Source organism: Aptenodytes patagonicus, chromosome 3 (genome assembly GCF_965638725.1).
Source record: "Aptenodytes patagonicus chromosome 3, bAptPat1.pri.cur, whole genome shotgun sequence".
Taxonomy (NCBI): domain Eukaryota; kingdom Metazoa; phylum Chordata; class Aves; order Sphenisciformes; family Spheniscidae; genus Aptenodytes; species Aptenodytes patagonicus.
In genome coordinates, this window is record NC_134951.1 from 87,649,544 (window position 1) to 87,674,818 (window position 25,275).

The 25,275-nt window shown below is 36.8% G+C and overlaps 1 protein-coding gene across 3 annotated transcripts in view; it reads right to left on the minus strand.

Moving 5' to 3' along the window:
- Positions 1 to 4,781: 4,781 nt before the first annotated feature.
- Positions 4,782 to 25,275, minus strand: part of ERO1B (endoplasmic reticulum oxidoreductase 1 beta) — a 29,072-nt gene continuing 8,578 nt past the window's right edge. The window contains exons 3-16 of one of the 3 annotated variants that reach the window (XM_076334162.1): positions 23,543 to 23,626; positions 23,112 to 23,153; positions 18,901 to 18,983; positions 16,848 to 16,921; positions 14,064 to 14,184; positions 13,926 to 13,972; positions 12,790 to 12,801; positions 11,913 to 11,939; positions 10,376 to 10,468; positions 9,972 to 10,218; positions 9,061 to 9,130; positions 7,791 to 7,877; positions 6,478 to 6,611; positions 5,130 to 5,573 (exon numbers count right to left, since the gene is read on the minus strand). In XM_076334162.1, coding sequence (XP_076190277.1) covers positions 5,513 to 5,573; positions 6,478 to 6,611; positions 7,791 to 7,877; positions 9,061 to 9,130; positions 9,972 to 10,218; positions 10,376 to 10,468; positions 11,913 to 11,939; positions 12,790 to 12,801; positions 13,926 to 13,972; positions 14,064 to 14,184; positions 16,848 to 16,921; positions 18,901 to 18,983; positions 23,112 to 23,153; positions 23,543 to 23,626 — 1,182 coding nt within the window. In that variant the 3' untranslated portion in view covers positions 5,130 to 5,512. Of the gene's footprint in view, positions 5,574 to 6,477; positions 6,612 to 7,790; positions 7,878 to 9,060; positions 9,131 to 9,971; positions 10,219 to 10,375; positions 10,469 to 11,912; positions 11,940 to 12,789; positions 12,802 to 13,925; positions 13,973 to 14,063; positions 14,185 to 16,847; positions 16,922 to 18,900; positions 18,984 to 23,111; positions 23,154 to 23,542; positions 23,627 to 25,275 lie in introns of all 3 variants that reach the window. The other 2 variants (XM_076334161.1, XM_076334163.1) reach the window with 2 other exon arrangements.

The following is a 25,275-nucleotide window of genomic DNA, read 5'->3' on the forward strand; positions in this document are numbered from 1 at the left end:
TTGAAAAACTGAAGTTATGTGATCATGTCTGTCAATCAGCTCTAGGTGTATTATGTAGAAGAGTAAGTGAAATACCTAGCCAGGGAGATGGATACATGTAACGGTACGTACTTATTTATTTAATAAAAACCGAGGAAGTGCAGTCTGGGAATAGAACAGGAGCCAGGAACACGTAAAGCAGAAAAACCTCAAGTGGACCTGGAGGCTAAATTCTGCATCACTAGCAGAAGGTCAGCACAGCCGTGCTTCGGCCTTGTATGCTCAGGGATAAATGTGGGGGTTTGTGGTGGAAACGGTGGATAAATACCATTCTAATATGTGACATTTGCACACAGTACGCCTAAAAATAAACAACACTAATCTACAGTGAGCAGGAACCCGAATGCTACTTCAGGTCTTTTTATTGTGCCCAGTACTGACCGGTATGCTCTACTGTGAAGAACTCTGCACCCCCAGCGTCTCTTCCTCCTTCCCCATGCGAAACAAATACTGTAATTCAATCCACATTTCCCTAGGAGAAAAACTATTTCTTACAGTAATCTTTATTCTATAAAAGTAGATCATTTTGAGGTGTACTACAGCATCCCCAATGGTGGACACGCTTGACGTTCTCCTCATACTCAACTTCAAGAAGTACAGGAAGTAGAGAATTCTCGTACACGTTTCACAGAGGATATACAGGAAAAAAAAGAAGGGATGGGGAGTGGGTCTGACCAGGTCTGCCTGGAAGCCGAAAGCACAGTAGTGCCCCACTCACACGCCAAGTCTTCCACAGGGTCTTTGATTGTTGGGGCCTTTGTGGTAAAATCAAAGCACCCTGCCAATTGTTTGCCCTCCAGCGCTTCCATTAGTTTCTTCACTTCTTCCTGAATGTTCATTGAAGAAAAAAAGCCAACTAAACTACCAGCCAGAGATGAAAAAATGTGCCACAGGACTGGGAGAAGAACAGAAATTTTATTAAACCCTTCGGAGTTCTACAATCATGTTTGTACAACACTGCCTGAAGAGCTAGCGCAAGAAAAGTCTGCGGAAATTACATTGTCTTCACAGTAGATATAGCTGCACAGCAAAGATTTAATTATGAGAATTCTGCGCTTAAAACAAGCTTAATCCCTACGCCACAGTATGCATGCAAAAAAGTGGAATTACAAGTGACTATAACCAATCATAGTAATGAATTAAATACTCTCAAACACAGAAGATTTAAACAACAATGTGAAAGCTAAGATCCTAAATTTAAACTAAATCACTACAGTTATCATCACCTGTGTAACAGGTACTTACCCGCCTAAACTGAGACTGAAATATGTGTATCAAATTTTTAGGAAGATAGTTTGTTAAAAATACATACATGGAATGAAACAGAAAGCTGCAGAATCCCTTTAGGGGAAATAATTTCACATGAAGAGCCCCGCTGGGTAAACCAACCAGAAAAAAAAAATATTTACAAAATTGATTTTATACGCTATTCTGAGAAAGGGACAGAAAGGACCCAACTTCATTTCAAAATAAGCCTTTTTGCCTCTTAAAACAATTGGACTTTAACAGTGGCTAAATTTGGCCGTATTCATAGAGAAACATACTGTAATTCTGCCACGTGAATTTCTGATGTGCTGACACGCTGCAATGCACTGTAAACAGCGACAGGTACACAGGTTACGTTCATCTTTTGAACGGAATTAAAGTGAGAATGGAAGCCTGCTCATCATCTTAAGCTTAAATGACTGACACGTGAAAAATTTAAGTTATGCAATTTCTACCAAGTGTAGCTGAAAGGTAAGTGAAACGAAAAGTAAGATAATTTTCAAATGAAAACCCAAAAATTACATTCACAAAAAGAAGTTGTAGCAGAAAATACTTTAATGCGCATTTTATAGATTCAAACATAGCAAAGATTCAGAAGTGTTTAGATCTCAGTAAGCAGTTCCAACATTGATTTTGATTTTAATAAATATTACATTTTAATAGGCCAGCTACGTGGAGGAATTGCAACGCGATGAATTGCTGATTGCTACTTTATAAACGTAAGCATCTAGATTATTTACAACATATTACAGGTCATTTCCCAGAAAAGCACAAAGCAGGGTCAGATAAAGGCAACCCAACCATCAAAACACAACTCAGCAAAGTGTGGCACAGTGTATTTCGTGCACAGGCAGTGACATACAGCTCAACTCGTCAGCTGAAGTAGGAAAACACTTGTTATTCCAGCTTACACAAGTCTCTCTCCTTCACTGTTTTAAACCTATATTCTCACCTTCCTCCTCAGGCACTGAGGAGCAAGTTGTTCAGCAACAGCGCCCTACATTTTACCTATGCGGTTTGCACAAAGTCTTTTTTACCATTTCACATAAGTCTTCATGACTTGGGAAAAATGAAACAGTTTTGTCTTTGCCTTCTCACTACCTCTGGGATTACAATCATTGTGTCATTTGTACAAGGAAATGTACTTTTACTCTGAAACGAATGGCAGACAATGTTGACAAGCTGATCCCCGACAGGGAGCTGGAATTTAACATAGTTTACAGGTCACGGACAGTGTCACTAACCTTATTCTTTAGTATAAAAACGGATCTGTAAATTTCTAAAATTTAATTTAACATATAAAGAACCAAGTCATCCGACTCACATGGCAAAACTTCATAGGCAGCATAGTCACAGAATGTACATCAAATACAGTAAAAAAGATGGCGACAGGAAAATTTTTTCAACTAGATTTCTAACAGGAAAAATCTTATGTCCTATTTCTACAAGGACAGTGAAGCGAAATGCCTTCCATATTTGATCACCAAGAGAGATGTACCTTCAAATGCAAGAGAACTTCCCCGTACACAGCATTTGCTGTTCAGTTGCATTCCTGTGTTTCCATGACACAAAGGAAAAGACGGAAAGCTTCCCCTCTCTTCATGTCCTTACCCAACGGTATTAACCTTGCCTGCATTGTGCCAATGAGGGTTGCGAGGAGCAGGTGTCCAGCATCCGCATGCCTGAATCTCTCACCTGTCCCATGAGCAAGTGCGTGATGCTAGTATGCGATGCTGCTTCAGTGTCCGTAGATTTTAGCCAGGCACGGGCGGAAAAAAAGAAAACCAGCAAGTGGCATCCCCAGAAGAAGGTTGGAAGCAATTCACTTTCCCCATAAAGCAAGGGGAAAAAGGGAAGAAACAATTCTGAGACTCGGGTCCTTCCTGGGGCAGCACAGACAACACCGTTTATTTTCACCTAGAAAATCCTGCCTAAAGCTTTAGGCACTATAATATATAATAATACAGATAAATCCCAGCTATACAGCATTCTTCACACAAGTGAGCCTACAAGTTCTAGCCCTTGCAGGTCAATCCAAAAGGCAAGGAATTAACGGCCAACTGAAAAACACACACTTTCGATATATACAATTACTCAGAAGAGTTAGATACTCAGGGTGTAACCCATTTACCAAACACAGCTGTTCACATCTGAGCTAGTTACCTAGATTCCCTCTTCAATTTAACGGAGAAAAATAAACTCTAGGGTGCAAATCACTGCATCCTAGAGTATATCATACGGAGCTCGGAATAGGCCAGATGAGTCCACCTAGAACTCACCTGCCCTTCTCCATTAACTAGAAAAGGGAAGCCTGCGGTGACTTGCTCAGACATGGGTGCCCACAAGCAAGACAGGCTGCTGGGTAAGAATATAACATCCCCAGACTGGCATCAGCTTTCTCTAACACCACGCTAAATTATCTACTGGCTTAAACAGGAACTTATGACTGGATACCAGTTCATTGCCAATTTGTGCAACTATCACCAAAACTTTGTGGGGGTGGTTTGCGGGTTTTGGGGTTTTTTTTTTTTCCTCTCCCCCCTGCCCCCGCCTACATTTAGCTTATCCCAGTTTGACTCGAGGGTTTCCTTTCTTGAGAAACAGTGTTTTTTATAATAGCAAGTGTCAGCAGGATAGTCTCTCATTTCCAGGCAGGTAGAAATTTGAGGCTAGTCTGGAAACAAAGGACATAGAGCGTATTCCAGCTTGCAGAAAATCCCAGCTGTAAAGGACCACATTATGGAAGCCAATACAGTTACAATCCGTTATATAAACAGGTCGCTAAATATCTGGTAGGGTGAAAAATGTTTAAGAGCACTTTATTTTGTGAAGACTTATTTTTAAAAACAAGAGAAGTATCTACACTGTACCAGCACCTCCTACATTCGTAACTCCTAACTTCACTTTGAAACGTGCTGGTTTAAAAAAAATTATTACTTCGTTTTAAATTTAAACCAATATTTGGTTGCTACTCATCAGTAGTGCTGTTTCTGAATTCTGTTTTGGACAATGGTAAGTTATCATTGACATTCGTGGACAATGATCCACAAGTAATTTCTTATTTTATGAAAGTTACGTTATTAACATACCCGTTTTATTACGCTGAATATCCTTTTAAAGAAGATACAGTTAGGGATTGCATAGATAGAGTATGCGATATTAAATGTCAGTGTGATTATGAATTTTAAAAAGCATCTTTTTTTAAAAGTGACTACAAAACCAAGTCCTTACTTTTTGCACTGACTTTTTAACATAGCACTAAAACATAACCCATAAAAAGCAAATCTATTTCCACAGCTCAAAGATTAAAGTGTGCTATTTTAACATTTTAGACATTAAAAAGAATTTCTGGAAACTAAACTTGTGATTACAATCTAGAAAATAAAATGGGCTAGATGCGAATTTGATTGACAGAGGCTTTTCAGCTAGCAGCACTCCACTAACCAGCTCCCCCCGCCCTTACCCCCACCCCAAGCAAATGCAGGTAGCCAAGGGGCCGCAGAAAAGTCACTTCCAACTGTGCTGCATCAGAGACAACGTAGTTATTTTAAAGAAAAAAGGAAATTCTGAAAAGCAGCACGTAAGGAAAAAGATGTTGATATCAACATGATGCAAAGGAGCTCAGTATGAAATAAAATTTTCTGCTCAGTAAATTTCCTATTTTTAAGTAAGTTTCATTATTACAGTAAGAAGTCAGAACTCAACAAGAGCCTTATTTCCTTTTCTGTTTGTTTTGTCAGGGTTTTTTTCTTTATTTGGTTTTTTTTTTTTTTCCTTTTAGACAGCCAGAATCCACGTACCCAATCCTCAGAATATACTGAAGCTCAGTACTGGGGAGAGGTGAGAGGTGAACCACCTCTCTCAGGACAGGCCAAGTCAGGGTGGAGGTACATATGTTTCCATATAAAACAACTGTCTCAAAAAGACAAGGAAATAAAGAAAATCTGTGAAGTTTCAGTACAACAGAACTGTGAGCAGAGAACTTAAAAAATAAACAGATCAGCATAATTTACACATTTAAAAACTAAATAGTTCATTCATAAATATCTTTTCTAATTAATAAACATTCCTAGTTTAAACATAAATATTCAAGTTGGTATTTGATTTTACTTTTTATCAGTTCATGTGAGTCCTGTAAGGATCAGTTCCTTCTGCTCAATGCAGTCATGTAAATGGTCTTCACTAATGGGTTGTGCAAAGGCCTTCATTACCTAGTTTGTTGTAATAAAACTTTAAAATTCTGCAACTCTCTTATACTTGTGGAAAGCCTGTAAAACAAAAACCCCTTAAGTGTTAGTAAGCCAACTGCGAAAGAGAAGTGCAAATCGTCATCGTCCATGGGGGCTTTTTGTTTGGTTTTTTTGAACACAATTCTGTTCCAAAGATTAACTAAGATACTACTTTCCCTCAAAGGATCTACCATCTGACTCTCCATTATATTTACATACTATATTACAGGGACTAAAATTTAGATATATTTTAAATTTTCCCGGCTTCATTAAACATCTGTAAAACTCTCTAACCAGAGGTAATAAACATTAATTCCATTCTTTTAAACAGGACCAGATTGTTATATTCAAGATCTGAATAACTAGCATATGAACAAAGCAAGTTCTACACATCTTTTAAAGCTGTTGAAATGTTTTATTTCATCTCTTGAATGGGGTAGATTTTTGCTGTTTTCAAAAAAATTGAAGTTTTAAGAAAAATCATCACATCATACACAAAAATACAAAAGCCTAAGGGCTAAACGACAGCGTTAAAAAACCTCCAAGTATTTTTCTTCCCATTCGCTACTTTTGACGTACACGCATTTAAAACAGAAATAAAAAAAATTTGGAACAGCTCTACTCAGTGTCCAAAACTGAGGAGACATACCCCAAGTCTAATGCTTAAGACTCTTTGAGACTTAAATTCAGCTTTCACAAGATGGAATTTATGAGATTTGAGATAAAGACATGAATTGGATCCCAACACACAACGATGACCAAGGCTAATAATCAGCACTCCACATACTCAGTTTGATGGCATTCAGTTTATCAATATCACTAATAATAAATAATTCAGCCTTTAAAAGCTACAGCCACACGTACAATACCATCTTTCCACAGACCTTGAGTGTTGACACTGAAGTTTTACTGTTTTTCTACTATACAAATGATAAAAACTTACCTTCCAAAGGCATTTACAAGAGCAACTATTTCTTGACGTGTGAGTTGAAAACCTTTTGATGGGCTATTCTCAGGAAGGCTCTGTATTTCTTTCTCAGAAAACAAGATCTTCAGAGCAGTTCCTAAGCCTTGAGTCTACAAGAAAAGTCCAATGCTTTGCCATCAGTAAGATCACTCCTTCACTTCCCATCTCTTCTTCTCAGCCACAGCAGATGCATATGAAAATATGCCTGTTACAACACTTCCAGGTCCCTCCCGCCCCTTACCTTACAGATGCCCCACTGCTGCAGGAGCTGTTGGATCGATCTCCCCTTTTCCTTCTCCCCTCCCCCTTCCAAGTCAAACTAGGTTTTATTATGAGGTATCACAACGTTTCTGCTTTTTCCACCTCCAGTCCCAGTGGCAGACGTTGCAGTTTCAGTTTCTACCCCTATTTTCTATACAGAAATAGAACAGAAGAAGCTATTCTTATTTCCCCTTTTAATCGGGCTACAGAAGCAACCACTGGATTTTGACCAAAAGTGGTTGAGGCTGGCTGCAAGAGAATTTTATGGGTCAAGAAATCTGGCTCTATTTCATTCTGCGCGAGGAGGAAAAAACAATAATAGATCAGAAGCATTAACTAGGACACGGTAGGCGGAACTCTGGAAATTCAGCAGAGACCACCAAATTTTTGATAAATTTCTTTGAAAACTGAACTCTGATAAGCTTAATGCTATACAGCAGTATAGCACAGTAGGCACCCCAAAGCAACAAAAATAGGTGTCCAGAAACTGACATTCTGCTTTTCAACTTTCAGCTTTACTGTGGACCTTTGCATTCATTTGCTGCCTTCTGCATAAATTGTGAAAATCTGAATTACTTCTTTTTCTTATGCCTCAATTTGTGGAATTAAATCTCACGCTGAATTTTCTAACAATTAAGCAAGTGCTGTATTTCCAGAAAGGCTTCCCACAGGTGATTCTACAAGGCTCATCTGATCGCTGAATACACAGATAAGATATTGACTGCCAGTAAGACTTTGCCATGAAGCATCTGCTTTAAATACATTTTTTTTGGAGAATACAAACTATACCTTTTCGTATAGCTGTTGACTAAACAAAATAAACATTTTTTAAACAATTTTTTAAAAATTGTTTAACAGTGAACTAAACATACGTCTATTTTTAATACATAGGTAAGGATATCAAAGACCAACCATGTGCAGAAAGTCTGAATGCTAAGGTAAGAGGCATCCTGCCAAACTGAAATAGATGTTTATCTTCTAAACTCCCCCCCGGCCACGCACACACACACACGTAAAATAAACTGTACCTGCAGTTTGCCCCACAGCCTGCATTTATCACATCCGACACAATCCATTATGCGGGATATGTTCTTGAAATGCAATCTGAATTCTTCCTATCAGTTAAAAACAAAATAAAAACCATTAACGTAAAGTACCTCTTAGTTAACCTTCTGTTTTTGTAAAGCTAATCTAGTACCACTAGAATATCAATTCTCTATTACTAAAACCGAACAAAACCACTACCATACGTGGTCATGCCATAACAAAGGTCCACGTAAACCCAGAATCTTATTTCCAAGCCACTGCTAATATTTAATTCCTCAAATAAACCCCAAAAATACAGGACATGCAGTGCACAGGATTCTGTACACTGAGTTTCTAGCAACTTGCTCAAAATTTTCTGAGCTGTAAGTGCTGTATCTGTGTCCCTGCCCAATTTTTCTTCCATTATTCAACTCCCTTTTGAACCAACCTATCTTTTTGACAAACAGGTAAACAAGTTACAATTCACAAAAGACATTTTCTGTCCAAAGCTATGGGTAGATTGTTGCTTTGCAGTTTCAGTCAGAGTGGAAGCAAGCACAGCACAGAACTAATTAAGATAATAATTAAATTTTAAGTTCAGAAACACACTAGCTGGGCTGATAAACTACTGGCACCTTTCTAATCGCATTCTTTCTAATGCTGATGAAATTCCATATTACTACTGAAATAAGTATTAGAAGTGTTACTAAGTTGTTAAAACAGACCTTTATTACTGAGCCACACTCCAACTGTGGAATTGTAGTCACACCCATCTGAACATCAGCATGTTAACACTGGAAGTTGCTAGGTAGTAACAGCATTCACATTAAGTTCCTATGTCTAGGAACTATGCTTTTCTAATGTTAAGTATAATATTATATTACATTATATTATACTGTATTAGGCATCTGTTTTTTAAGCAAACATCACTGTTGGGTTTTTTTTCAGGTGCTTATGCGAAACAGATACTCTATTTAAAAAACACCATTGCATCTACTGGTAATACCAATTCAACTCATTTGCCTCACCGCGGTCCTGATGGCAGACCCAAGGCACTAAACCAGAGATTTCAGTCTGTTTGGCTCGGGACAACACCTTGCATTCATTTACTACAAAGTAGATTAAGAGGCCTCAGATACAATTCTGTAAGTTTTTATCCCTGCCTTTTCTACTCTCAGCAGTATGCTTCTGGTAGGTAGAGAGGTTTTCTAAAATAGCACAACTTAATTCCAAAATGGCTATTTTGGATGTAGTTCAGAAAACTAGCTTTACCTTTAATGACTTGGCTCCTTTTTTATCTCCAGCAAACATGGACTTTTCATCAAAGTGCATATGGAAGGACCTAATAAAGACAAAATGCAAAAAAACCAAATGCTGGCATAAACTACAGTGTTCCATCATGCTCGGTAAGCAGCTGATGCCATCAGTGTAAAATACTTTTCAGAGTTCCTAGTCTTTGCAGAATAGCTCTTAAAAAATTTACTGAATGGTATCAGTTTTACTATTCAATCACTGTAACTTGAAATGTGTTATTTACAGTTTTGTTGACAATTTTCCTCACTCCACTTCCACTGATCAAGATTTCTTTCTACTATACACTGAAATTGTCTAAATATTTGTCTTTCCGTTGATCGTTGTCTGACCGCATCTCAAATACCTAGCAAGGTTATGATTAGGGACAGCAATGAAGCCACACAGCACATTACCAATCACAAAAATCAGTGAGAAGGTGAGCAAAGGAACTGGACTAAAGAACCTTACAGAGTAAACAGAAGGAAGAAGGGATGGCTAAAACCCCAGAGGTTAAGTCTCTGATAAAAGCTGGATTACTCACTGGATCATTAAAAGACTACATGTACTATTTTCCTTTTCAGAATAAATCATGTGCTTCTTATACTGAAGAATCAGAAAAAGCAACAAATCGGGAGTAGCCCAGGGTGTTGTGTGGGGTTTTTGTTGTTGTTGTTGGTTTTTGTTTTTTAAAGATTGGTACATGCAAACCTCAAAAATAGTCATCTCTTCCCATCAAATGTACAAATTCCTCTTGTTCTCTCCCATTACTTAATTTTATTTCTTCATTCCACTCTTCTTCTTGTCCTATCCTATCAAGAAGTCATCTATTCTCTCTTGCAAATATAACTGAGAATTTCAAACTATTGATAAAAAAAAATCCTATGCCTTACTTTGTATCCCTGAAGATATCTAGTAAGAGAGCTTTAGATTCAGCATCCTCATGGCCATTTCCAGTGTAAAGGTCAACAACTGAACGCTCAAAGTACGGTGCAACCTTTGACAAAGCACGCAGCTCTATCAAATATAAGAAATACAAATTTTTGAGCCTCCTTGGTCCTTCTCCTTTTGTTTCAATAGGGTCAAAGCGGCGAGTGAACTCTTTCACATTCGGTCCCCAGCGAGGCTTCCCCCAGTTTTCTACACAGAGGGAAAAAAAAGGGCAGAGGGAGTAAAACATACATACTTAGAAAAAGAAAGCAACTAAGTATACATCAAAAATTTTCAGAAAAAAAACAAATACATGTTACGGATATTGTAGAACTCCATTCAGCAATTTTACTTAGACTTAAATTACCTTCAAGAAGATAATTTGCACACAGATGCAAGTTGATGCTAGCATGAAGTCCAGAAATGAGTTTATAAAACACTCTTTTCTCAAGGCAAAGACCTGTTCAGAAAAAAAGACAAACAGACCCCAAACTAGATACTGGAAATAATGTATTAAAATGAATATACCTTGACATTTCAGTGATGCAAGTCTGCATCATTTAACTTTCAAGAGTTACAGTACTTCAGCATTGTTAATAAGCCCTTATATCCATCATAGGAAAAGTTTACCTCCTATTTTTTATATAAAGAAGTACTAAGAATGAAGTTTGACATTTCTTACTTGGTATTTAAGTGTTCTAATAAATACAGTCAAATAAGTACCTGGTCAATTAGTACAGATAAATTGCCACACAAAAATAAGATGCTTACACTGTTTGAGCAATAAATTTGAAATAGTCTTGAATTTTGACAGTCTGGAAACCAGAACTATACTGTGACGCATCCTAATTAGAATTAAAGCTACCACTGAATTAGAATAGTGACCTTACAGAAAAACATCAAGAACCCCAGAACCCTTATGGCATTGGAAAACAGCAAAAATATTTCTTCCCAGCTCTACTATAAATTCACTGAAGATTTAAATGCACAGATCAAAACCTTGAAAAATATGACTTCGATGGATACAGACTTCTACAGCGTAAACAGAAACGCAATGGCATTGGGTGGCCAAAATATAATTTAAATGCAAAAATTACTTATAATACCACTTAGACCCAGATATAGAGACCACACTTGGAATTCAGGAGTTTGCTCCTTTCTCAAAGATATGTTTGGGTGACATCCCTGCCACTCCAATCTCCACAAATGGAAGCAGGAAGAGCTGATGGTGAAGCCTATCTGTGAGGCTGAGATATGGCCTCATTTACAGACATCACATTTTAAAAGCATGTAAATTTGTATGCTTTCCTACAATAGCACTGGTTAGATTCCCAACTAGACAAGTAAAGGCTTATGAAAGGCAGAATGAACTAAGTTTAAAATTAAGTACATTTAACTCATTTACTTTTCTGCACACCTCCAAAATGCGATTTTGATTGCTACCACTGTAATAAGTTCAATTTAAATATGAATAAAAAGAAAATTGCTTTGCCTTCTGAACACACATTATACTTAAGTTAGTTTATATACTAGGAACAGAACCATCAAAAACTTTAATGTTTTTTCAAGCTGTTTTCAAATAAAAACGCTTCGCAATGTTACTAATAATAATGTCCCTGCTTAAATGCCTAAATCGAGCAGAAAATTCAAAGTAACTGGTATTGAAGTGAACTTCCCCTTTATAAAAGATGAAGCACTGAAGGGTTTAAGGAGTATACCATCTAAGTGAATGAGAAGATTTCCAAAGACCCTCAAGAAAAAAATAGTCTTTGAATGACACTCAGAAGTTCTGCACAATTTATTAAAAAGCCTACACTATGAAAGTATTTGGGGAGATGAAAAAAATACTACAGTGTTTCTTCTAGTGAATTTAACATTATATTAACCCATCCAAAAGCCTTTACCTTCTAGCCATGTGTAGAAAGATTCTCCTGTAAATACAAAGTATATAGTCAAATGAAGAGTATTCATTTTCAAACATTACAGTATCTTTATACTACTATGCATACTAACATTAGCTGCCATCCGGACATAAAGCTAAATAATTTAGCTATTAAAGTGAGAATAGGCACTGAAGTGGCTGAACTTTGAGGTTGGTTTAAATCTGTTGGGGTCAGAATAGGAGGAATACAAGAATGAGCATAACTGAACTACTGGTCAGGGCATTCAGAAGTGTATGGAAGCACAAGCCTGATTATACGCACTAGCGGAGAAAGATGTGACGGAAGAGTGTAATTATATCTAATAGCCTCTACCCTGACCGCTGTCTGAAGGTTTCCTGTAGGCTTAGATCTTCTGCCTGAGAGCTTTCAGTTGACTGAAAAAATCTTAAAGTCTGTCTCACTGCAGACAGACCAAATGCTTTTTCTCCCCACTCTCTCCCCACCTTCCCAAAAATCAAGGACATTCAAGAAAGTACACAAAAACCTGTCCATCTTCTTTTAAGGGATCTGACATCAGTATCAATGGGGCTCTGGAGGAGACCCAAGAATCCTTCAATTTATGCATCTCCAGTTATCTTGCTAATAACATTATCACAACACACATTCCGTTAAAAGGATAAGAACCAACAACCGAACTGTATTTTGCTCTTATCCACTCCTTCCCCCTACTCCAAATGAAAGAATTATCCCAATAAAAACATTTTCTGATCAATCATCTGCATAAAAACATAACTTTCTTGCCCTCTAATGCAATAGCAATAAAGTGAATAAATCAGATGTCCAAAACTCTTTAATGCTTACTTCATTTCAGCAAGTCAAGCAAAATAAGGTGACTTACCATCATCTCCTCCTTAGGAGAAAAAAAAAAAAAAAAGAAATCCATAAGCATTAAAATGATAAATTCCACAGCAAAGTAGTAATGAAACACAGGCTTTACTACAAAAACACTGAAAAAGTGCAAGAAACCTTATTTAATCTACAAAAAAATAGCCTACTTTCCATCCTCTTCCTCCTCCTCAAGACAACCTGAGACTAAACACATTATAATAATGAAAGTCACTAAGAATTTGAAATCTTAGTAGCAGCTGATTTCCATATTCTTGAAAGCTATGTTTTAGCTTCAGAAAGATGGTTAGGAAGTCTTCTTCAGTTCACGTTATTTAACAATCTGACCAGTGTCCCTTTCCGAAATGCTGATCCCCGAGTTAAACTGCTTTTACAATTCTTTTTATTTGTGTACACCAGCAATATATTATCTCAATATTTATAATTACTAAAAGCTATCTTGATTTTCTAGTGTGTGGTGATATTTTCTAACTCAATCTACTGGGTAATAGTTAATTTTTAAGGGAAATGAGACACACTGTCAGGGGAAAGCTGCTTCATTTGGAACACCAGGTTATAGTTTTCAATTTAAATTTGAAATCTTAAAACCCAAGTAATTGGCATACTTTTTTTTTTTTTTTTTAAACATTCTTGCACATAACTTAGCCTTTCTAAGTATCCACTCTTTCTTCAAATAGTGCAATTATTTGTACATTTGTAATACACTAAACATTATGGATGGAAAGTGTACAGCTATATTACACTACGATGACTATGAGCTAAAGTGATTAAATTAAATGTTCTACAAAAAAAACAAACAAGGGAAGAATACAGGAGTGCTGAAATTTTTGTTGAACTTTAACTCCTTCCCATCTACATTGGAAAATTACTGTGACACTTACTAAACAGTTTTCATGTTAGCTCCCCTGAAATTAATAAGCCTATTCATATGCATAAGATTAAGCATGTATGTAATCAAATATCACAAAACGCAGCCTAAATATTGAAAATGGACAGCTACTTCTACAGAGGAAATTAAAAAAGCAGAAAGCACACCTACAGAATGAAGATTACTATTCGTATCACTTGTACTGCAATAGTCACTATCTTAAAAGAACTGCATTAGAAAATAAAACAGGCAAGACCCACCCCTACTAGGCGCCAGTGGATTTAAAGGACGATAGACAGATCGAGGCCTAGAAAATAAGTTAGAAAACACAAAAAATCAGTTTTACACTAAATTGAAGCGCAAGTATAAGAAATAGGCTTCCTCTCCCCCCCAATTACTTGAAGCAGTTTTCTTCGTAGATGCTGTTCCACACTCTCCAGGCAGAAGGCCCCTTGTATCCAGTGTAACGTTCTGGATTCAGCAGCAAATCCACATACTGCGCATCTGGAGATCTCTCATCTAAATAGGAAACCTTTTGTTACGTATTCTAACTGATCAGTTAAAAAAGATTTAATTTAAAAAAAAATCACACAGGATTAAATATAAATAAGAGGTCTCACATAATATTATTGTCTTCCAGTTGGATTATAAATGCCTTGTACATAAAAATACAGCAATATACACACTAAATAGAAAGCTTAAAAGTATATAATTTATTCCAAAGTCTCTTGTGCGGCCATAATTTCTACAACGTCTGAACACCTTCAATGTGGCTTCTTCAACGCCACCAGAAACGCTTTTCATGCAATGTGTTTCTCACCCTACGCTAAGATATAAACAGTGTTTTGTTTTAAATGGGCTTCAAATTCAGGGTTTATTTGTCTGGCAGTATTTGGTTGGGGGGGTTGCTTTTTTGAAATGGGTATACTGCTACAGGGGCTTCTTAATAAAGACAAGGTCAAAGAAGTGCATCTTGTAGTTGGTACATATTGTATATGTATTAGCTAAATCCCTTTTTTCCCCAGATACCCTTGTATACTGGCAGAAAGTCTGGGTCACATTGCTTAATTGAACAAACTTTCAGCATATTGCAGAATGCTCTGTTGGTTATGGCAAGAAACTTGTTATTTAAGCAGCATTTCAACAAGTTATACCCTCATCTCTAAAGTTTACTACAAATTCAGGCAACATATCCAAAGAAAATTGTGAAACAGTACTCTCTCTGTTTAAAAACTGCATACGAATAGAAACTTAAGTTTTGGGCTACAACCAGTTAAAAAGTAGGAAGAATTCCCTTCTCCTTGAAATTCTAGGTCAAGAGCAACTCATGCTTAAAAACCCCCACATACAACACAAGCCAGTAGTCCAGAGACTTATTCATAGGAATAGGTCAAGCAGTGCCACTGAGTATTTCCTCAGATGTCGAAAAAAGCCACAGAAACAGAGAGTGAAAACTGCTCTAAAAAGAAGAGATGATTCTGCATGAGTAGTTAAGCATCGCTTCAGCAGTAGTAGCAAAAACAAAGAAAAGAGACAGACACAAGACGCACAACAACACAGTGAGTGCCAGATGAGACAAAGTCAGATTAGAGCTTTATTTATGTCTTTGACAGCATGGCTAACCTAAGCAGTTCCTACACTTCCTGGTCGTTTCAGGTCTCCACTTTTTCTTCTTGTCACCCACATACAACTGAGCCTGTGGGGCAGTGCAACAGAAAGATGGGAAGCTGACCTGGGTTATGAAGTTTTTTTTCAGCTAGATCAATTCCCTTATCTAGTTTATCATTAAGCCCAATGAAAAGCTAGTAAAAAGTAAAACTGATGATATGGTTTTGTGCTACAGTTGAGTGAATTAAGAGCCCTCTCACCACCGGGAAGAGAGGAGAGGAAGAGAACAAGAGTTTCTACCTCCTTCCAGTCACTCCCAGTAGTTATTCTCTCTCACCTCTCCCTGTTCCAGCTCACAAACTCACCTGATAAGCCAGTTCATCACAACAATCTGGGAGATGGGAGGGGAGATACCAACTTACTTTCCCGCTATTCAAGTAAGCTGAATCAGCTTACCATGCAGAAAGATGCAAGCCAGAGCCAGTGCAAAAAAAGCACTGGAAGAACACAGCTGGGGCCAGTACGTCCTCCTTCAGCAGGGCATGATGTAAAGAGAGATGGAGGTGGAATCAGGAACTACTTAAGTTAGCATTACTTCTAAAAGAAATGCTCCTAAACTATACTTTTCCCAACTGAGTCCTCTTAACAATATAAGTAGGCAACTTGAACATAGTAGAGACAACAGCAGCTTATTGCATATAACAGTTCAGATCTACAGTAATGCTCTCCGACTATTTATTACAGAAACAGCTTATATAGAAAATTTTCATAGATAAGACACAGCAGAAATGCTGAAAGAGAACCGCAGTTGGTAAGTCCACTATGGCTGCTTTCTCAGGTGACACCAAACATTAGCCTAAAGGTAGATTAAAACATCTTGCATTATGCTCTAAGTCTTCCTAGCATAGAAAGCTTTCTAAGGTATTTATTAAAAAGGCCTTTAGCAGACATTCCTGAACTTGGCAATTCTCATGTTTATCTGAAAAACATTCCTTTGAGCTTTGAGCGTTACAAGCAAATAAAAAGACTTAAATATGTGGAGCAGAGGGAAGACATAATCTAGTATCATGATGTTTTAACAATAAGAAAGTCCTTACAAATAAGGGTGAATTTAGTGCAGAGATCGTTTGGAAACATAGCAAGGGTAGAAGAGGAACAAACTCCGTCCAAGCATAGACAGTAGAATAGCAACAAAAATAATATAGTAGTAAGAAACTGAATCAGCTGCAAGTAATTTGTCTTATATTTGTGCTAGATGCAACTTTTGTGAGAAGAAGCTTTTTAAAAAAAATATATGCTAACCCCCTCCCGTTTACCTTCTTTTTTATTTCCGTAAGTCTCCTGTTCACTATACTAACAGGAGGTAACAGTGAACGTGCACTGTGTAGACTACCAAATGCTCCTTGTAAAAAACTGCATTCTTTGCATGTAAGATGATATGAACTGTCACATCTCCATTTAGCACAAAATTAAAACTTTTAAAAAATGGTTATTTGCAGAGAAACTATAATCTTTTGTGTTTTTTAAGAGACAGCAAATAAAACAAACACTCTGAAAAAGCTTAAACATTTTACCATCAAGTTCACAAAAATGATCCTGTGAATCATCGTATCTTGCCCAGTCAATGAAAGCCTCCTTACTTTGGTTACTGAGGGGAAAAAAATACATTCGATTTTAAACTTTTAAATAAACGACATCAATAAGAGCTACTGAAAGAAATACAATCCACATATAGTAGTTAACTTGGAACTGAATTCTGAATTACTATATCTGAAACTCAAGAATAGATGGAGTTACCGCTTGTTAGCTGCACAGTGATCCAAGCAGGCATCAACTGCAATACTTCAAAAAGTCATCTTGATGTTAGACAGCAAGAAAGATTTCACCATCATTATTTGAACAAACTGTGCAGCGGCAGTGACTTCTCTTCCCTCAGTAAGAGCTTGGTAAAATACTTTCATAGCATACATTTTTAACACTTTTCAAAGTACTACTTTAGCAGCTGTCACTTCGGGGGGGGTGGGGGTGGTAATCATTGTATTTTCATAACCTGTACTTTCAATGAGATCTACAATAGTTAGCCTTGCTTTTTAGTGAGAGACTGGATGTCTAAATGCCCCTTCCAAGCTAAATTACTCTATGAATATGATTTGTCTTAAGCCTTTTAAACAATAACGGTATTCCACTCACCCTAGCATTTTCAAAGGTGTACTGTACCAGAGAGACAAGTACTTTGAAGTTCCCACACTATAAAACACAAACAGTGCCAAAAGCGGAATGCTTTCTCCTACACGTATGTGCAGCACAGAACTACTGATGCCACACTACTGACAGCAAAACACAAGCAAAGTTAAGATTGGGAACTCTGTTCCAGGGTGCAGTGAAGCACCTTGAAATAATGAAAACAACCTATTCCGTTTTATCAAATTAGTACTAGCTGAATTCTACAAACAGAGGCAATTCTATAACAAGATACATTACTAACCTTCTGCCAAATCATAATAGGAGACTTTATACTTGGCATTAGGTGAGGAACTTCTCCAGTAATTACTAGCAGGCAAGATTTGATAATCACAAGAAATACAGCTGATAAAGGAAAATAACCCAAAACCATGAAGATGATGCACTGCTAGGTAGAGAACATGGAGGTTTGCCTACAAAGCACAAACTCTTCCTGCACTTGCAGGATCCATTACCTGCCCTCTCCCAACTTTAATCGTCTATCCTACTCTCACAAAAGGCATTCTCTTTAGCTCTCCATATGTGTACTCAATCTCATATTTATTCTTTTGCCCTACAGGAGTGGAAGAGAGTTAATAGTTTCTTATTTCCCCTAAAAAACCTTGAATAAGGGCTCTAACCAGCTTGGTTTGAAACACCGCACACCAGGCAGAAGCAGTTGCTTTTTCATGGCAGTCCCATTTTGTCAGATGACAGGAAAGAGTTTCAGCATCTCTATCAGGTAGAACTGCTGAAATCTGTGGCCAAAGACACCACACCCCTCCACCAACAGTAACGAATTGATTTTTCTATTTCTACTTTTTAGAAGTGGGGAATCTAGTAGAATGCAAGTTTTTCTAAGTGCTCTTCCACACACTTTCCCACTCAGGGGCAACACCATCCTGCAGAATTCCTCCCACCTAACCTTGACCGTGCCATGCAACAAGCAAGATCAGGGAATTGATCCAAGCTAAAAATAACTTTGCCAACAACGAAAGTAACTCACAAGCTCCCTGATCTGGTTCACTGAATGATCACAAACAGGCATATCAGTGTAACAGAGGGACAGAGCAGGACAGAATCCCTTAATCCAGCACAGTCATCAAGAACAAAGACTGATGCTGGTAAAAAGTAGAAAAAAAGGTGGGTTTATTTGCAAGTTTCCTCCGACTCTTGATGCTGTAAGATACCTCTTTCAAATAATAGCAAAGTGTATTTTTTAAAAAAAAGTCTAGTTATCACTTAACACCTTTACCTTCAGATGTTCTTGCATCATTTCACATTTACTTTCTAATAGGCTATGGAAAGAATGAAGAACAAAAAACAGCACATTGCAAAAACAAGACAGACAAAATGAAATGCTCCTTTGTTACTATTTTTATACTACTGTTGTAAAACACAGCATACCTTAAGGTACTGTTAACTGCTCCCAGTTTGTTAGCTTGCTCACAGTCTTCCAATTCTTTGGAATTATTTGCTGCTTTTGAATACTGTAAAAAAGTTCATATTTAATATACAAATGAATTACCTAAAATTCTCTGAGAACAGGTGCTGTGAAAGGCATTTCTAGGTTTAGCAGTTAATTGGCTAGTATCAGTGAAAATCCTCAGATTCTAGAAGCAGTAAGTAATTCTGGAACATTTCTTATTTCTATTTTTCTTCACTAAATTTCATCAGGCCAATTTCGCTCTGTGCATTTAACTACCACAGAAAATTCAGCTAAATATGTCAAAATTTTGGTTGTTTTTTTTTTTTGTTGTTGTTGTTTTGTTTTGTTTAAATTTAATGGAGTTCTGAAGTGTTTCATATGGTTATTTACATTTTTGTAAAAGGACCTTGGAAGACAAGCAGTGTCATACTTATAAACGTACCTTGTATTTTGCAAACATAATCATACCCCAAGTTTCATTGGTCATTTCAGTAGGAAAATGTATCAGTTTTGGCCATTTTCCCCTCATGTTTCATTTAATCCTGTTCATTGGCATGCTTTACATGTGCACAGGTCTGGAAGAGAGGCTTTTCAAGCTGAACTCAAATTTTGATTATTTTAAAGCCAGAATTGAAGTATTTAAGGTGAACTCTGATTCTACAGTACTTTTTAAAAAGTAATCCACTAAAATAGACTTACTATTAGAATACTTCTAAGGGAAACATTTGAAGAATTAAAGATTAAATTCCACTATTCTACAATAATATGGTTATGTCAGCAGGGGATTTGTTAAATCTGTCAGCTTAAAGCTCAAAAAATCCTTCTGACAGTTTTGGAACATAATAGATAGTATCAGTGCTCTCTTAAAAGATAAACAAACCCAATTTCCTCTTTTTTGGGGTTTCTGGGTTGGGGTTTTGTATGTGTGTGTTTTTTTCTTTCGCAGACTGAGCCTTAGGTTCACACAGATTTCTACCTTATCACAGTCCTTAAGAAATACAGAGAATTATTTAATGTTAAGTAACTGATAGCTTATATAAAGCTAAACTACTGGCTTCCCTTCACTTCAGGGCACATACATATTGACATGAATGATTACTATCCAAAACCAGCTCAAGATAAAAACGTAAGCTGAAGGCTTTGGTCAACCCTTCAGAAATAGCAAACAACAATGATTTTATAAATTTTAAAAGAAAGAGAATAGTTCATTTCTGAGGACAGACTTGTGGTCAAGATGCCAGAGGCAAAGCACCACCACAATACATATCACAGTACTTCTCAAAAAAGAAAGGATTTAATTAAAACTGTTCAGATGAATAAGCAAAACAACTTGCTTTAAAAATGCATTTGCCAGAACCAATACAAGGAAAAATAGCAGAACCTACTGAAGACCAAAGAAGTGAAGGAGATTAAAAAACCCAAATAATTTAAACCTTGTTAGGGGCCTTGCCCATAACAAATATTTACTCTAGAAGCAACTTCTCACTCAATTTTCTTGGATTTGCCATGGTGTGGCATCCATCATATGGATGTTAAATGGAAAAAAGTGAACAAGGATCTGACCTAAAATGAAACAGATACTGCTGATGAAATAACATACTGAGATACTGAAGTAAACATTCTGCATGTCTACAGTCGCAAACCAATCCCTACCCTGAAGTGAAAAAAATTACTGCCAAGAATATAATCCTAAATTTAAGGTTTCAAACAGAATGAACATTCAAGTCTCAAAACATGTTTCCAGGCTTCACTGTTCTCCCGTGTTTAATAGCAACAGCTATCGGATCAGTGCTCTGTGACCACAGACTAGATCAGGACAAAGTATCTGTTCCTGCCAAAGCAGGATCTCCTAAGAGCAGTTTCTGGAAGAAAACAGAAAAGAGGTGGGCAGGAAGTAAAATATTAAGTTAAATGTTGTAACCTTCAGTTACTGCATCCTGTCCCTTGCTTCAAAGATTAATACAGCAGCTGTCATGACAGTTCTTTAATGTCTAGCCCTCCAAAATGTGTTCACCACTCAAATGAAACAGGACTATAGAAAGGGAAACTACTTTGTGCTTCTCCAGCACCATTTCAAAAAGCTTATGTTGGTGCCAAGAATTAAAAAGAGATCCTCTACTGCTAATTACACTTCTGTGGGGAAGTTGTGGAAGTGTCTTTGTGGCTAGATGAGCTTTCAAAAGAAGAACTGTTCTCTCTATGGTTCAGCAAACAAACAAAAATAATCCCCCATGAGAGCCTAAATAAAGCTAGAAGTTTACAAGCTCAACATTCATACTAAGATGAGTTTGATGTTTCCTTAAAAGGGATATTAAATGAGATTGTCAATTTTTAATTGGCTCCAAGAAAGATCTTTAACTGAATCATAAGTAAGAAAATGGTGTAGGTAAGATTTATGTCAGTCCTGACAACAATTTTCCTGCAGAAATATTTTGTTTTCTGACAGAGAAGCAGCAGATATTAGCGTCTTTGTTCTACTACAGATTAAAGATGCAGAATTGCCCAACTTTCAGTACTGTAGCTGGTTGCAACAACCTATAAGGCAATTCAAAGGAAACAACTGTAGCAAATATACTAGCAAATGATAGCTTCCGACAGAAGCTATCCCAGTTTCTTTATTGTAGTGAAAGCCAATGGTGGCTGATTTTTCACTTCCAAAGTCCAATTCAATATACTCATGTGAAGTATCTTAAGAACAGCATACTTTTTGGTTACTAATTAACATCTTACTTATGGCTCTCAAGATTAATCAATCAGGAAGCTCAAATGCCTACGAGAAGAATCCTTTCTAAAACAGTCTTTAAAAGTCTTAAAATGCCTCTTTAGGAGGCATTATGGTATTCCAGGAGTCAGTTTCTCTACAGTCAACCTTGGAAGAGAACAGAGTCAATGAAAAAGAGAACTGGCAACAGATTACCCAGCTAAAACTCAAGATCTTCTGCCCAGAGATAGTGCCAAAGTTTTCCCAGAACAACTACTGTTGCTTGTGCTGAAACCGTGAATGACTGACATTTAAGTCATGTCAGTGAGAAAGATATTTCCACTCTGAACACCAGAAACCTTTAAATGAAGAGGCACACTTTACTTCAGAGTGAGCTTATCAATCTATGTATTGAGTCCCAGGAGATGGGACTTCCTCTGGAGCTAAAGCTTGGACAGACTTGCCTGCACTGTTCATGACAGCAGGACACAGAAGTCATCAATTCACGATGAAGTATTCCTCTCAGCTATCTTTGGTAATCTTTCTTGGCATAAAGTCTAAACCTAATGCCAATGGTCATTTATGATACGGTGAACTACGCTCAGGTGAGGCAAGCAGCAACTATGGCTGCCCAGTGAGGTGGAAAGTACTGGGGAGGACGGAGATACGATAGTTCAGCAAGAGTAAGTATGAGTCTACCACACAGCCAAGGCACTCAACAGGGAGATCTCTCATTTGGGCATCATTATCCCATCAACTGCCAAAATCCTTATTCTTGGGCACTGTGTTCGGGATTTGGGGGCAGGGGAGGGTTGGTTGTCTTTCTGCTCTGACCTCTTTTCTAGGCATATATACCCTCTTTACTTTTTTGGCTTTGCTAAGATCACTTGGTGATCTAGGAAGGATGGCTTGGAGAGAAGCAAGCAAAAGCCGACAGCACAGACTGACTACTTAAGCTTGCACTGACCACTTTAGCCTAAATTGTCTTTAGACTAATGACCAAATCATCTTTAGACTAATGACCTGCTCAAGATTAGACATAGCAAAACTACATGTAATCGTTCAGGTTCTTTTAATATTACAGGTTGTGGTTATACATGATTCTTGCAAAAGACTGCACTGCTACTGCATCTGTGCATCTCAGCCTATGGCTTTACAGAAGATGGCCTGTACTCAGAAATGAACAAAGAATTTTGTACCAGGCATTCTGTGGCCATGTACTGCTGTCCCTGGTCATTCATTGATTCAGTCTGCACCAGCTCTCAAGCTATGACAGACTCAGAATGACATGACAGTACCAGCTATGTCAGAAACAGTATTATACATAAAAGTAAAAATGCAAAGCCACATAAAGGAACTGATCAGTTATGTTAACAATTTCACCACTATGCCAAGACTGAAGGTTTGTAATAAAAAGTCATGCAGCTACTGTAATGTTAAGATTAAAAAAAAAATCAGAAAGAACTTAGAAAATAAATGACTACTTACTTTATTAGAGCTCCCAGCCTTAATTCCAACAGGTATTTTGCTCTAAAAACAAAAAATAAATCACAGTTTTTACACTGTTCATAGAAATTATTATGCTTGATGAAAATCTACAAATTAAATATCACTCCTACAGAGGTCAAAGCAAACTTGTTTTTAAATAATTAACTTCCTCCTTTACCTTCTCAACATGTTATATCCAGAACAGTGCTAGAGTTTAGAAAAGACATTTGTTTTATTGGTAAAATGACTAAAACCTTAAAATACTTCAGTTGTATTTCTGCTTTTGAAAGGGAAAATAATTTTATTGTCACTCTTTTATTTAAATTTAAGTTCTCATTAGTAAATATTGTTAAGTATAGTATTAGTCACTGCAAATTAGCAAACTTTTTAACCAAATAACCTTTTTCTATTTTATATTATTTGATCCATACCTCAGGACAAGGCTCTACATGACAATCTTTGATAGAACAATGGCCATCATCAGCCCAAAATGGACATGGTCTCTTCAGGTTGACCTAAACATACAAAACCAAAAGTTTACAATCAACACCTACGCAAGGCAACTTTAAAAGAAAGAGCTCTCAGTATCAGGAAATCCTTTCAAATTAAAGGAGAGGATACAAGGAAAAAGGGTTAAATTTAGTACTTTAAGTTTGGGGGGTTTGTGGGGGTTTGGTCTAGTATAATAGTATATTAAAGCACAAATTAAATCTCTCGCCACTAATATAACTTCAAAGCAGTACATGAACTACTAAAAAGAAGGCAAATCAGACATATGCAGCTCTAAAATGGTTGTACTTACAATCGGTTGTACTTGTACTATACTGATCAAGAAAATACATTTGATGGAGGACAGACTAGTGCACAAGTTTACTAATTCAAGTAAGCGCTTGGATGATTTCAGATTTCAAGCAATAAAAACTGGCAATCACTACTACACATCATAGCTAGTCAAGGAAGAATGAGTATCATAATGGCCTCAAATTATAGAACTGATCCAGTACAAATATAAATAATGAAGAGAAACCACTTCAGAAACATTACCAGCAAATCCTGTAATGATTAGTGCTCCTATTTGTCATCAAATGGCACAATAAAGGCAGGGAGTACCACACACATTAGTATATACGACATTGCAAAGGACTCAAACAATTTACTACACTTCACTTGGAATGTCAATGTGAGAGTCAGTGAAGAAAAAAAAAATGCCAGCTTTCCTTTACATTAGCCTTATACATACGAACAAACATTAGTGATAAAAAACACTTTGACCTCATCACTCCTTAACTGAAGACTACAGACTAAAGGTTTTCCTGCATGATCAACCAGAAACACTGCAGAAGTACACCATCTTTGAAATCTAACATTACAAATAAAATACAAAGCATTTATCCTCAGTAGCAACCACTATCTTCCAGATAAAAAGTTGGTTTTAAAACTTTCAAAGTAAAAAAAGAAAAACCACACAAAACAAAAATTACTTTATTCTTTTACTTTGTTTTCCTTTAGCACAGCTTGTACTAGTTTTCTTCACTGGATAAATACTATTCATGAAGATATTCAACTGAAGTCACTACTTATATCCAACTAACTACATCCTGAATGATTTGATATATCACTTCTTATTTGAAACTGTTGCAGATATTGAATTTGATTCTGTAGTCAGACACAGCAAGAGTTCTATAAAACGCACTGTAAAATTAAGCCTAATACCCCAAGGATGGCATCAGGCCCTAGAGCAGTTTCAACACAAAAATTTAAGAATTATAAATGTGCTTATAAAAATTATTTAGATCTATAAATCTTAAGTCAGAAAACTAATCCTTATGCTAGCTTATGGAAAAAAATACATACAAGCTGTACAGTAAATTGTCACACACTATAAAGAACAGTGTTACTATACCTAATAGGTTAAAAAACTGAGACTAAACACTTCATCAATTTAGTCTTCAGAAAAACACGTTTTCCCCTTATGTGTAGGAACATTTTTCTAATTAATGTAATTTATATCCTATACTTTCACTTTACATAAGGAGAAACATAGTCAGGAAACAAAGCTTAAACATCTAGTACAGTAGTGCCAGAGCAGCCCCTTAGGCAAAGAATTGGCAACTGAACTCTAAATCCCATGTTCTGATGAACTTGGAGTCCACTGCATGTGGTA